We start from the raw sequence: 12,743 nt of genomic DNA, 5'->3' as shown, positions 1-12,743 counted from the left end.
ATATGTGCATATATGTGTGTGTTTATATAGGCATAAGACAGAGGCTGCAAGAAAATCCGTGAAGAGGTTAACGGTTTGATGGAGATTACAGACGGTTGCTTTTTTTCCTACTTTTAAAAAAATTTACAAAGTACAGGACTGTTGGTGTGATTTAAAAAAAAATAAAGTTTAAATAATACAAAATAAAAGAAATGGAGCGTTTTGTGTGGCAGGGCTACTTTGCGTCCCTTCCAAGACAGCCTAGGTCTCCCAGCCCCTCCCCAAATAGGAAGCTGGGCTCTGGTCTCCCCGTGAGCAATGGCGGAACCATTAGAGGAACTGTAGGGGGCAGGAGGGTGACGCGGCACGGGGCCTGGGAATTAGAAAACATACAGACGTGACCGCGAGGGCGGCTTCTGCCGAATGACCCAAGGATGACCCGCTTCGGGCCCAATCTGGTATGTGGGGAGTTCGTTGTCACCCCGCGGCCTCTCTCTTCCGAACCTCCCCACGGCCACATCTTCCTCGCTGCGTCTTCACCCGACCTCCCGGGCGAGGGCAGGTGCCGCCCAAGACCCCGGCAGAAAAACAGATGCAAAGGATCACCCCGGCCTTCCTCGGCCCCATTCACTGCCTCCCCCACCCTTTCCTGCGGTGGCGTTTTTGTTTTAATTCATCTGAACTGGTTACAAAACCACACTCCCACGAATACATAAATAATGGATAAGGGGTGGGGTGGGGGGCAATGTTTTAAAGAAATTCCCGCAGGGCCTGGCCAGGCAACAGCAAATGCATTTCTGCTGTATCATATTTAACTGTTTGCAAACTTCTGCTGGAAGGATGAGCAGCGGCTGCAGAGACTCCACTGCCCTTCCCCGCCCGGGGCCGGGAGAGACTTGCAAGGGAGGATTCAGAGGGAGAAGTTGTCAGCTCGCGGGGGCCGAGAAGATGCAGAGGGGAATGAGAAAGTGTTTGTAAGATTGCACCGCCCCCAGCCCGGCTTCGCGCAGGCCAAGCATCTCCCTCCCGGCCTCCGGGCCCGCTTCCCCCAACCAGGCTAGGCCCCTTTAAGAACCAGCGCGCGCCCCCGCCCCGCGTGCGCTCACTTTCCCTAGCAACCGCCCCGGGGGAGGAGAAGGTCCTGGCAACGGCGCGCCAGCCCAGAGGGTCACGTGACGGCCCGCAGCTGGAACGCGAGCGCGCGCCCCGCCGCGCTCCCGCCCGCCGAGCCTGGGCGCTGTGGCGCGTGCGCGAGCGGTGCAGCACCGGCCGCGGGAGCAGGGAGTATTATGGGCTGTGGGTGCCGCTGAGCAAGATGGAGCTGTCTGCAGTGGGCGAGCGGGTCTTCGCGGCCGAATCCATCATCAAACGGCGGATCCGAAAGGTTAGCCGCCTCCCAGGGCGGGACGCCTAGCCCCGCAGCCGGTCCCCAGATCCGCGGGCCATCGGGGCGAAGCGGTCCCGCTAACCCGGGCTTTCTCGCCCACCCCCGCGCAGCCGCCTCCTCGCGTCCCCGCATCTTCCCCACCCCCACTCCCCCCTTTTTTCCTTCTCTGTTTTTCAGGGACGCATCGAGTACCTGGTGAAATGGAAGGGGTGGGCCATCAAGTGAGTGTCACGGGATCCAGGGGTGAGGGGGGAAGGGAGGCAGCGCACACCGGGGCCTTTTTTTTTCCCTTGGAGGGTGCGCACATTTGCTCCCTCGCATGTGTCTCTGGCTCCCTCGTTTTCTTTTTTATTTTGTGCATGCGTAACTCGGCAGGTACAGCACTTGGGAGCCGGAGGAGAACATCCTGGACTCGCGGCTCATTGCAGCCTTCGAGCAGAAGTGAGTTTGGGAAGCTGGCAGGGGCGGCGGGGCTGAGGCTCGGTTGGGGCGCCGCGCGGGGAAGCGGGAGAGCCGGGGAGGGCAGCGCGGAGTGGGGCCCAGGAAGGGGCTCTTTTTAACCTCTGGCGTTTCTCGGCCGCAGGGAGAGGGAGCGTGAGCTGTATGGGCCCAAGAAGAGGGGACCCAAACCCAAAACTTTCCTCCTGAAGGTAACCTGGCCCAGCCCCAGCAGGCCCCTCTCGGGCCCCCAGCCCGGGCGCAACACGGGGCCTGCAGGGGAGGGACAGATCCGCGGCCGCCCAGGCGGGCGGGTCTTTCCAGAGGGGCCCCAGCTGGGCAAGGGGTGGTTGTGAGCCCCCGAAGAGCCCCTGGCAGCAGGCCCTGGCCAGCTCCAGCTTCAGCAAGAGGGGCCTGGGAATGGGGACAAGGGGGAAGGATAATCCTCGCTGACAAAACCAGGGTCTGGGGAGGCCAATAGGAAGGGGGTGGGTGAGGCAGGTGGGGTGCCCATCTGAGGGGGTGGCAGGGAGGGGTGGCTTCTGCACGTGAGAGCCCTCATCTCCCCCAGCCTTGAGCTGGTAGGGCTCTGCCTGGAATTAGAACCCGGGGGAGGGTGAATTTGGTCTCCCTCATCGTGGGGAACAGGGAGAGGCTTTGGGTGGGGGGCACCTGCCTCCCTGCCCGCAGCTTCCCTCTCTCAGGATTTGTTCTGTATGCCTCCCCTCCTGACAGAGGGATCTAACTTGAATTTGACCTTAAATCACTTCACTTTGAGTTTTATCACCCAGGCTGGGCCACTGGTTCTCAGTTTTGCCCACTTCTGGCTGTCTCTGGAGGCTCTAACGAGGATGGAGAGTGGGAGAGTAAAAGCAGGGCACGTTAGCCTCGGCAAGGGAGGGCGACCTAGCTCCAGAGGAAGCCATCTTAGAGGTTTTTTGGTGTTTATTTTATTTTTTTTAGTGAGAAAGAACAGAGTCTGGGAAGGGAAGGTGAGATGACCCAAGGTGGCAGGCAAGGCTGCAGGAGGGCCTCCGTGGGCAACCATAGTCCCCCCCCCCCACTAGTGCTAAGGTTGTCTCAGGGCCCCTTCCCACCCCGACAGCCTGTGACTTTGTGGCAGTTGGCACGGGAAGGGCAGGCAGGACTCTGCAGAAAAGAGGCTGTGCACAATGCAGAACTCAGAATCTCCAATTTGTCCTAAAGGCTCAAAGCCCAATTTGGGGGGGCTCTCCAGCTCCCCACCCCCCAAAAGAACTGTGCAGAAGTGAAAGAAATAATGGTTTCCAGAATTACATATTTCTGTGACCCTTGTCGCCAAATTACACACATCTTAGGGGATCTGTGGAGTAACCTTAACTCTTGACGCTTCTTCGGAGGGATGGGGCAGAGCAGCTGGAGGGCCAGTGGGCTGTGTGACAGCCTCTCAGTGCAGCTGGAGTGCCCTCTAGCGGGGAAGTGAGTAATGACCATGAGCATTGATTCACAAAATGCTTTTCTTTTTTAATAGCTGTATCTCCTGAGCTGGCTATGGGCCTAACACAGTGCTGACCCCCACATGGATTATCTCCTTTAAATCTCTCAACAATCCCATGAAGTAGGGAATATTATCCCTATTTTGCAGATGAGAAGATCAAGGCCCAGGGAGGGGAGGGGATTTACCTGAGCTCCCGCCACCCAGCTTCCTGGCTTCATCATGTCTCCTTTTCTTAACCCTGTCCCTCAGAGAGTGCACGTCAGGTTAAGGGAGCAAGGTGGACACACACACATACACACACAAAAAGGAAACTATGAAGGCTGTAGAGTTGGTGGGGCAGGGGATGCTGAGGCAGATGAGAGAACCTTGATCTGGACCTTAAAAACAGATAGCATGAGAGAGAGAGATATTTGCAAGGGGTGATGGAGATCAGCTTGGTCTGAACCCATTGCTCTGTGGGTCACCAAGAGGCCAAGTGTGTATAGTAAACATATTACACTCAGATAGCACTCACTTTCCGCAGGGAACTATTCTGAAGAGAACAGGAGCCCCTGAGGTAGGTTGCATTATGCCCATTTTGTAGATAGAAAAACTGAGGCCAGAGAGGTTAAATAACGTGCCCGTGGTCACAGAGAGTGAGTGGTAGAGTCCAGGTCTTTAACCTTCCACGTTATCTATGTATAGTACATGCCAACCCCTCAGAGCCATGCCTGTCACACAGTCAGAGTGCAATAAATGCCTTGGGCTGTGGTACCAGTTTTAATCCACAGGCAGACCCAGGTCCCACCTTCAAAGAATTCTCAACCTGGGGAGAAGAGAGGAGGAGGAAGGGTGAACCAGCCCGTTTTAAAAAATACTAATAATGTTTAGACATTATAAAGTAAGAAATAGTTTTGTAGAAAGGTTGGAAACCATACATTAGAAAAGATGACTGCTCATAAGCACCTGCCCCGCCCCTTGGATAGTCTAGTATTCTTCGAGTGCTTGCTGTGTGCCAGGCATTGTGCTAACCAGGTAACATACACTGTGGTCAGAGGAGGCCCACTAAGCCGGGGTTTCATCCTGGATCTGGTGTTTGCCTTGCCTGCGCTCTTTGCCAGTCCCCAGGGGCCATGCATCACTGCTGGACTCCGGCAGAACCATACTTACAGAGGTTCTGCTCAGACAGCATGCAGAGAGAATAACCACCAACCCCTGGGGATCAGAGTGGGGAATCCCCTAAACTCCATGGGGGACGAACCTGCAAAAAGCCCTTGTTGCCATACCAAGGGAAGGCTGGCTTTCCCCTGCCTTTGTCTGGGAAGGGGTGTGAGGGAACCAGTCCCTGGCTCCACTGGCTCGGGGCAGGAGGAGCTGGCAGCCCTGGCACAGGGTAGATCGGGCCCACGTGTGCTGCCACCTAGTGGCTGGAGGGATGGTTAACTAAGCCACCCCAGGAAACCCCCAGCAGGGCTGGGAGGACCATGTGGCAGTAAAGTGTGCCTCTCCTACATTCTAAATGACATCCTCGCTGATTCAGCATGTAAGTCCACAAACACCTCTTCTGGGGGTTGTGGTCAAATACAGTCTAGTCTTGTCTGAGAGGTGTACAGGCTACCTCCCAGGTACTGGTCAAGCATCCAGCACTGTGGGGATGGGAGGTGGAGAGACCCTAAACCACAGATCCCACTCTTGGGGAGCTCAAAGACTGACGATGGGAATGTGTTCTTCCTCTCAGCCACCCCTAGCTCACCTGGCTGGAGGCAGTCACCACCTAATGGTCCCTCTTCCCACCAGGAACCAGGGTATCTGTATAGAACACAGACTGGTCCTCCATCTCTACACTCTGTCCAGCCGTTGCTTTCAGTCCCTTGGCCACTCCATCCTCTCATCGCTGGGCTCTCTCTGCCTCCACCATTTGTCTCAGCAGGGCCCCTTCAGCAGGCTACCTGGGGCACAGTCAGCTCAGGAAGGACCAGGGTTTTACTACTTAGGCTTCATTCTCCACAACTGGGACCTAATCTGTGCTCCTCTGGGCCCTGTACTTCTCTGTTGTATTGAATCACCCTGCACCCTAATTGCCTGTCACTTGTCTCCTGCGTGGAGCACAGCCCCCTAGGGGTAGAAGCCGTGTGTGGTCACAGTCGTAGCCCTAAGCAGCTGGCACGTAACTCATCGGTACTTTCTCAGTGAAGGAAGGACTGGTCATGGAGGATGGCTTACATAACCTTGTGAGTCTCTTGCCCTAGACCTGGAGTCTCTGAGGGCCCTGCCACACACACACACACACACACACACACCCCACACACACACCCTCGCATCTTCCATGAGACAGAAGGTGAGCTGCTGCAGGGCCCTGGCGGGGCTTTATAGATTTCACCCCTGGGAGTGTGTACAGCTGGGCCCAGGAGCCTGGGACAGTATCCCTTGCTCCCCACAGACTTCTGCTCAGCCATCCTGTCCCCAGGCCATCTTGGCACAGAATATGAAGTGGCTGATCCCACCTCTTAGTCCATGCCCACCAAACCCATGTCTACCTGGGGTGGATGCCAACCAGGCTTTAGGTGCTGGCTTCGGAGTCTGTTGGCACCAATTTGCTCAGACCCAGGCCCTGAGCCAGACCCTGGGCAGTCAGATGAATCAGACCCAGGAGGGGAAGTGGTGGCGGCGGGGGGGTGCTGGGAGTGAGGAGGAGGGGCCAAGGTCTGTCCCAGAGCTGATGATGAGCTGGAGGTGCCTCCTGTTCAGAGGCAGAAAAGGAGCTCAGGGCATCTGCTAATAGGTCCGGAGGGCTGGGGTATGGGGTGAAGGTGGGAGGGGTCGCCCTCGCCTTTCTGCCTGGTCTTTGATCAGGGGCTTCTTTCCGTGCAGTGTCCTGGCTATTGACACTCCTCTGTCAGCAAGGGCAGCCACCGACCCGTCTGTCTGTCCCTCAGACCCACGGCCAAACTTGGAAAGTTAGTCTTGGAGTTGGGCCTGGATGAGGGTCTGACGCTCTCCAACCTTCCACACTTTGTATCACCGTCTGAACCTGTTTTCCTTTTATCGCTAAGGCAAGGTCACGAGCATCACTGATTTCTTAAGTGCTCTCAGGGTGGTTACTTGAGACCATACTTGTGGGTGGCTGGTGCAGGGGTGTCCAGAGGAGGTCAGCGGGCGGCGAACCCTCAGCCACTGCCTCCCTCTGTCCCACAGGCGCGGGCCCAGGCGGAGGCCCTCCGCATCAGTGATGTGCATTTCTCGGTCAAGCCGACCGCCAGCGCCTCCTCGCCCAAGCTGCATTCCAGCGCTGCCGTGCACCGGCTCAAGAAGGACATCCGCCGCTGCCACCGCATGTCCCGCCGCCCTCTGCCCCGCCCAGACCCCCAGGGGGGCAGCCCCGGCCTGCGCCCGCCCATCTCACCCTTCTCTGAGACTGTGCGCATCATCAACCGCAAGGTCAAGCCGCGGGAGCCCAAGCGGAACCGCATCATCCTGAACCTGAAGGTGATCGACAAGGGCACGGGCGGAGGCGGCGCCGGGCAGGGGGCCGGGGCCCTTGCCCGCCCCAAAGTCCCCTCACGAAACCGCGTCATCGGCAAGAGCAAGAAGTTCAGCGAGAGCGTCCTGCGCACGCAGATCCGCCACATGAAGTTCGGCGCTTTCGCGATGTACAACAAGCCCCCGCCCGGCCCTCTGCCGCCCCCGCCAGCCACCAAGGCCGACATCGCCGCCTCCCCTGGCCAGGGGCTGCTCCTGGCAGCTCCCAGTGGCCCGTACGACGCCCGCAGCTCCAGCTCCTCCGGCTGCCCTTCGCCGACCCCGCAGTCCTCCTCCGACCCGGATGACGTGCCCCCCAAGCTGCTCCCCGAGACCACGAGTCCATCTGCCCCCGACTGGCGGGAGCCCGAGGTGCTTGACCTGTCCATCCCTCCCGAGGCGGCGGCCACCAGCAAGCGGGCCCCTCCCGACGGCACTGCGGCTGCCAGCCAGGCCCTTCCCGCGGCCCCTCAGCCTGCCGGCGCCGCCTCAGAGCCCGAGGCTGGAGACTGGCGCCCTGAGATGTCACCCTGCTCCAACGTGGTCGTCACCGATGTCACCAGCAATCTCCTGACGGTCACTATCAAGGAATTCTGCAACCCTGAGGATTTCGAGAAGGTGGCTGCTGGGGTCGCAGGCGCCGCAGTGGGGGGTGGCAGCAGTGGGCAGAGCAAGTGAGGGGCTCCACCAAGGAGGGGGGTTTGGGGGGCCCTCCTGCCCAAAGTCTTACTCTTGCTCCCGCCCCTGCCCCCGCCCTCAGACAACCCTGCCTGTGCTTTGCTTGTTTCAAATGGCTCGGTGTTGACCCCGGGATGGGGCTGGGCAGTTGGAGCCCCCTGAAGCCCAGTGGGAGGGGCGGTCCTGGAACGGGGTGGGGCTAGGGTGGGGCCAGGACACTGGGAAGTCCTCCCTCTTGTCTCTTGGCCCCTGCCCTGCCCAAGCACGGTGGGGCCTGCTGGGTGGCTCCTGAGGAGCCCCGGAACTCGGGGTTCAGCTGCCCCCTCCACATCCCATCTCTCCCCAGCTTGCTTCCAGCTCTCGCGCACAGCATCTGATTTCTCGGTGCTAACCCGGCAGCTGCTGGGGACCCCTTCCCAGCATGGGCACCGTCCCTTTCCTTCCTCCAGATGCCTGGGAAGGAGGGGCAGGGATGGGAAAGCCCGGACAGAGGTTGAGGTGAAGGCGGCCTTGGCCCCTCCCCCCCCACACCCACGAGGGCGGCAGGAGCAGGGCCCACTTTCGGACGAGACCCAAGCAGGCCCCCGTGGGCCCCACCCACCCATCTCTTTCCTCATCCCGCGCTCAGAGGCGGGAGGGACTGGCACGGACCTCACCTGCCACGGCCTCCCAGCATCTAAAGGCCCCTCAGTTCTCGACCAAAGGTGCTACAAGAGCCTGCTGCGCGGACTTCCGTTTGCGCATGTCGTCCTGGGCGGGTCTGCGTGGATCCGTGTGTGTGTGTGTGTGTGTGTGTGTGTGTGTGTGTGTGTGTGTGTGTGTGTGTGTGTGTGTGTGTGTGTGTGTTGGCCCCTGGGCCCGGCTCTCGAGGCTGCGCCCTTTAGGGTTCCTCACAGTAAGGTCGTCGGATCGAAGGCCTGGAACCCTCCCTTGCCATCAGCCGGGCCTGGGACCTGGCCGAGGTCTGAGGAGTTTGCTGTGGAGGCCGATCCTCCCAGCCCGCGTGTGCTGGGGACACGCATCCCACGCCCTTCTCTTTTGGGGCGGTCACACGTGGCATGGTGGGGACCGAAGCAGAGGGGAGACCCCCGTCGCAAGCTTCCTCTTCCTCCTGGGTGTTCGGGGGGAGTAGGAAGCCTGGACACCGTTCCGAGGGTCTCCGGCCCCCTCTCTCTTGCTTCTGACCGCCCAGGCTTTCTCACAGCCCAGCCGGCCTGAAGCAGCTCAAAGCCTCTGGTACCCTGGGCAGCTTCTCTTTCCTCTGCTGCCAGGGAGCTGAGGTGTCCATGCCAGTGGCAGAGACCAAAACCCCAGTTTTAGGCTGGGCACTGGGAGGGCAGGGTGGCCGAAGCGGGGGGAACGGAAGAGGGGGCCTGTGTCCTTCAGGAGAGCGGGCACGTGCGGGACCAGGGGTCTGGTGGGCAGGGGAGACAGCCCTGCTGGCCAGCCCTGAGGCACTGCCCGGACTCAGTTTGCCGTGAGTGGCGGGTCCTTGCACGTGGCTCAAGGTGGTTTCCTGGTGTGTGGGCTGAGAGCCATGATGGCAGAAAGGGAATTCAGTTCAGAAACAAACGCCTTGGTCCTAAGCACGGGAGGACTGTTTCTTCCGAATCTCCCCGCCAGGGATTGTGGCAGGGCCCCTAACCCTCCCCGTCCCAGGATGTAGAACAGGGGCCGTCACAGGGTTTGGGGCACTGGTGCTCCTGGACCCCTCCCCCCCCCTTTGTGTTGGCTCTGTGGCCGTCCAAGTGCCAATTGGCTTCCCCCCAAATAAGGGCTGGTATTTCTCCTCTGTCCCTAGAGGGGATTTCCCCCCCCAACCCCCACCCCAGGTGAGTGTCCACCTGGGTGCCAGTTACAGGTGTTTCCAGAGACCATAGAAATGTGTTTTCCTGAGAGTCCGTGTCATTCGTGACCTTTTTTGTAAAGAAGTTGTGTTTTCAGAGGTGATTTTATGACAGGAAAGTGAAAGAATTAGTTTTGCAAAAAACAGAAAAAAAAAAAACACAAAAAAAGAGGGGAAAAAAAAGAAATAGAAAAAAATATTGTGGGATTCCTATGGGGTTTGGGGGGGGTGGGGAGAAAGAGATATTTAAAGAAAAACTAGTAACGCAGTGATTGCACAGGTGAGGCGGCAATGTTAGGAACGTGGATAGAGGCCCAGGCCCAGCTGGGAGGCTCCCAGGCGCGGCAACTGCCCTCCTTCCGTGGCCCGAGGCAAGGTAAGCCCTCCCTCCTGCGCTGGGCCCAGACTCCACACCTGTCCCCGCTTGAGGGGAAGGATGACTCCTGATCCCAAGGGAACTTGCCAGAAGCTGCAGGGGCCAGGCAAATAGAGCTGAGATTAGGGGACGTAAGAGTCAACAGGGGTCCCACCATCACCGGGACCCATCGTTGGTGACTCTCCAGGAAGGCTGGTGAGTAGGTACAGTTGGGTTCCTTGCCTTCCTCCATTCCTTTGCCAGCCTGTTGGGTGGGTCATATGGTCCCTCCACCGCCACCCCGTGGGGGAATCTCCCTCCCCATCGCCCCAATGACCAAGACACCCCCGAGCTTCCCTGGCCAGGTAGGGGATGCAAAGCTTCAGGAAGACAGGAGCTATGGACTCTGGGAGAGTATTAGGTGGTGATCAGAGGGGTTGGGGGTAGCTGTAGGGAGAGGGAGTGCCTGCCCCTTTTCACAGGGAGGGTGCTGCCCTTGACCCCCAGCTGTGCAGCCCTGCCCCAGCCCATGCAGAGGCACGCATGCACACTGCTCCCAGGTGGGCAGCTCCCCTGAGGGCCTGAGTGGGCACCTGGTCAAGCGCAAGCGGAGCCCTCCTTACCTCTCTCCCAGGGTGGCTCTGAGCGGGGTCCCACAGCCCCCCAGCACACGCTTGCACGGATCAGCCTCCCATGGGCCCTTCCTCCCCCATTGCTGCTTTTCCGTTTGCCTATTACCAAGCAGAAGTTGCAGTCTGGTTTGCTTTATTTTTATATGTGAAATACCCCTCAAAGCCGGATCTTCTCCCACGTTCAGTAGTGGCTGGGGTCATCTCCCCCTGATGCCACCCTCTCCCCACTCCCATGTCATAGGAAACAGATGAGGTCTGGTGTCTCTGGTTTGAGGTGGGAAGTTGGGACCCATTCCTGTCTCATTCCCCTCCCGGATCCTCAGTTTGCCCTTCTGTGAAATGGGTGTATTGGGCGACACAGCTTTTTCATGAAGCACTGCTGGTGTCCAGGCAGCTGCTGAAGATTAGGTGGCGGTCGAGGTTGCTGGCACTGGGGCCTCCAGCCTCCCACAGTCCCGTTTCATTCTCACCCTGCAAAGTGGTCAGGGTCAAAATGGGCTTCAGCCTTCGTCTGCTCTGGAAAGAGGTGATGATCAAGTCCCCAACCTCAGTGTGAGACAGGCAGAGTGGGAGGGGTCACCCCACTTACAAGACCAGGAAACTGGGGCTCTGAGAGGCAAAGCTGCTTCACTGGAGCGAAGAGCCCAGCTGCTCTGGCCTTTTGGGGGAAGCCTCTTTAAAAGGTGGGGACCTGGGCCTTGGAGCCACTGCAAAGCCAGGGGGTACCCCTGAGCCAGGCGGTCCCGGGTGAGGAGTCAGCCCAGAGGAGGAAACCGTTAGCTCGGGGAGCTGGGCTGTCACCAGCCTTTCTAGCCTCTGGGTGGACCCAAGTGGACGCACCGCCTTTTCTGCCTTTGGGGGTTTTGTTGGTTGTTTTTGGTTTGGTTTTTTTTTTTTGGTTTTTTTTGCACTTGGCCCACGCTGGACAGTGGAACCCGCCTGGTCAGTTCCACTTCCAGGCTCCCATGCACTAGCCCAAGGCAGCCTCTTGAGGGCTTGTATGGTTTAAGGAATCACTTTTGAGAAAAGAAAGAAAGAAAAGTGTTTAAAGGTTTTCGTTTTGTCTCTGTCTGCATCTCCTCTCAGATTCAGAAAGCCCAGAATTAGGGGCTAAAACTCTAGGAGAGGGGGTGTCCCCAGCCTGACCCTGTCTTGCTGATAGTCACCAAGACTCCAAAATAGGGGGGACAGGCTGGGTGCAGACTGAGGCACCCACTTCCCAGGCCTGTGGGGTCCCCCCATCCCGCCTTGAAGGAGTCAGCACCCCACTCCAACAGTGACTGAGCGCCTACTGTGCGCAGAGCTCTGGCTAGGCAGAGGGGGGCTGGGGGTCTGACGAGGGACCCCCTTGCAAGAGGCCACAGTAGAAGGAACCAAGGGTTCTGGGTCTTCCCCCTGCTGTAGGGCGGAGTAGAGATGGAGACTTCTTGTTGTTGGTTTTAATTTAAAAACACAAAGGCCTAAAGAAATGTATCTTATAATTTTTTTTAAGTTTTGAAAAGCTCATTTAATGAATTGTGCGCGAATGAATTCTATATATATAAAATATACATATATAGCTCTATATTTGGGGAGGGGCACTGTCTCTTTTTTCTCTCTCTCATTTTAAAAATGAAGTGTCGTTGCCTTCGTCTGTGGTTCAACCATCCAGCTCCCAGCTGGCTAAACTTTGCCTCCAGTGGTTCAAGACAGGAAACTAGTAGGGTGAGCGGGAGACCGGAGATGGGGACGCCGCCTCAGCGTGGGGCTGGGTCCCCAGGCCACAGGCCCCTCTCCCAAAGGTTGCAGGTGGAGAAGACGCCTTGTGTTGGGTGTGGCTTTTGGTTCTGTGTGCCGGGTTCGGTTGTTTCTGGGCCGGGGGAGGGGCGTCTGTGCTGATTACTTTGTCTTGTATGTTTCGTTCTGCTGCTCTTCAATATCGTATCAATGCCAGGAAGGGGGCACAGAAAGCCTCTTTTGCCCCCCCCCCCCAAATAAATTGTCACATTCCGAAGCTAAGGTCTAGCTCCGGGTCTGTCTCATTTCTTCCGGCTGGGACTGTGGTCTTTAGAAAGCTCAGGCCATGCCTCTCCTGGTGCGGGTGCAGCGAGGAGAGGGGGCCCCTGGCCCTCAGCGGTGGCAGGCCAGCGCTCCGGCCAGATTCCAAGCTCCCCGCCTCCCACCCCACATCCACCTCGTGAGGGAGATGAGCTTGAGGGGAGTCCCCCTACACAGGTAAGCTGCGGCGCGGGCCACTTCTTGGAACCCGAAGACTACCTGGTCAGCGGGCACGTGGGAGGGGTGGGGCTCCCGCCACTGTCCGCCCCCCAGTTGGAGTCACAGCACCTGCAGAGAGGGGGCCCCGGGAACTGGATCCCTAGCCAGCCAGTCATCACAGGGCCTGGGAAGGAGCAGGCCAGGGTTGGGGGCACGGGCTACCCTTGTCGGTAGCAGCCCTTGCTAACAAGCTGCTT

General features: G+C 58.4%; 1 protein-coding gene across 1 annotated transcript; it reads left to right on the top strand.

The window, feature by feature from the left end:
• The first annotated feature begins 1,224 nt into the window (after positions 1–1,224).
• Positions 1,225–12,288, top strand: CBX6 (chromobox 6). The gene is made up of 5 exons (XM_024761578.1): positions 1,225–1,363; positions 1,544–1,587; positions 1,742–1,807; positions 1,950–2,016; positions 6,456–12,288. Exons 1-5 carry the CDS (start codon positions 1,295–1,297, stop codon positions 7,455–7,457), a joined length of 1,248 nt encoding a protein of 415 aa, XP_024617346.1. The 5' UTR covers positions 1,225–1,294; the 3' UTR covers positions 7,458–12,288.
• The last annotated feature ends 455 nt before the right edge of the window (positions 12,289–12,743 follow it).

The sequence above is a fragment of the Neophocaena asiaeorientalis genome, unplaced genomic scaffold (assembly GCF_003031525.2).
Source record: "Neophocaena asiaeorientalis asiaeorientalis breed wild unplaced genomic scaffold, Neophocaena_asiaeorientalis_V1.1 scaffold473, whole genome shotgun sequence".
Classification (NCBI taxonomy): domain Eukaryota; kingdom Metazoa; phylum Chordata; class Mammalia; order Artiodactyla; family Phocoenidae; genus Neophocaena; species Neophocaena asiaeorientalis.
This window is presented reverse-complemented; position numbering and strand designations above follow the sequence as displayed.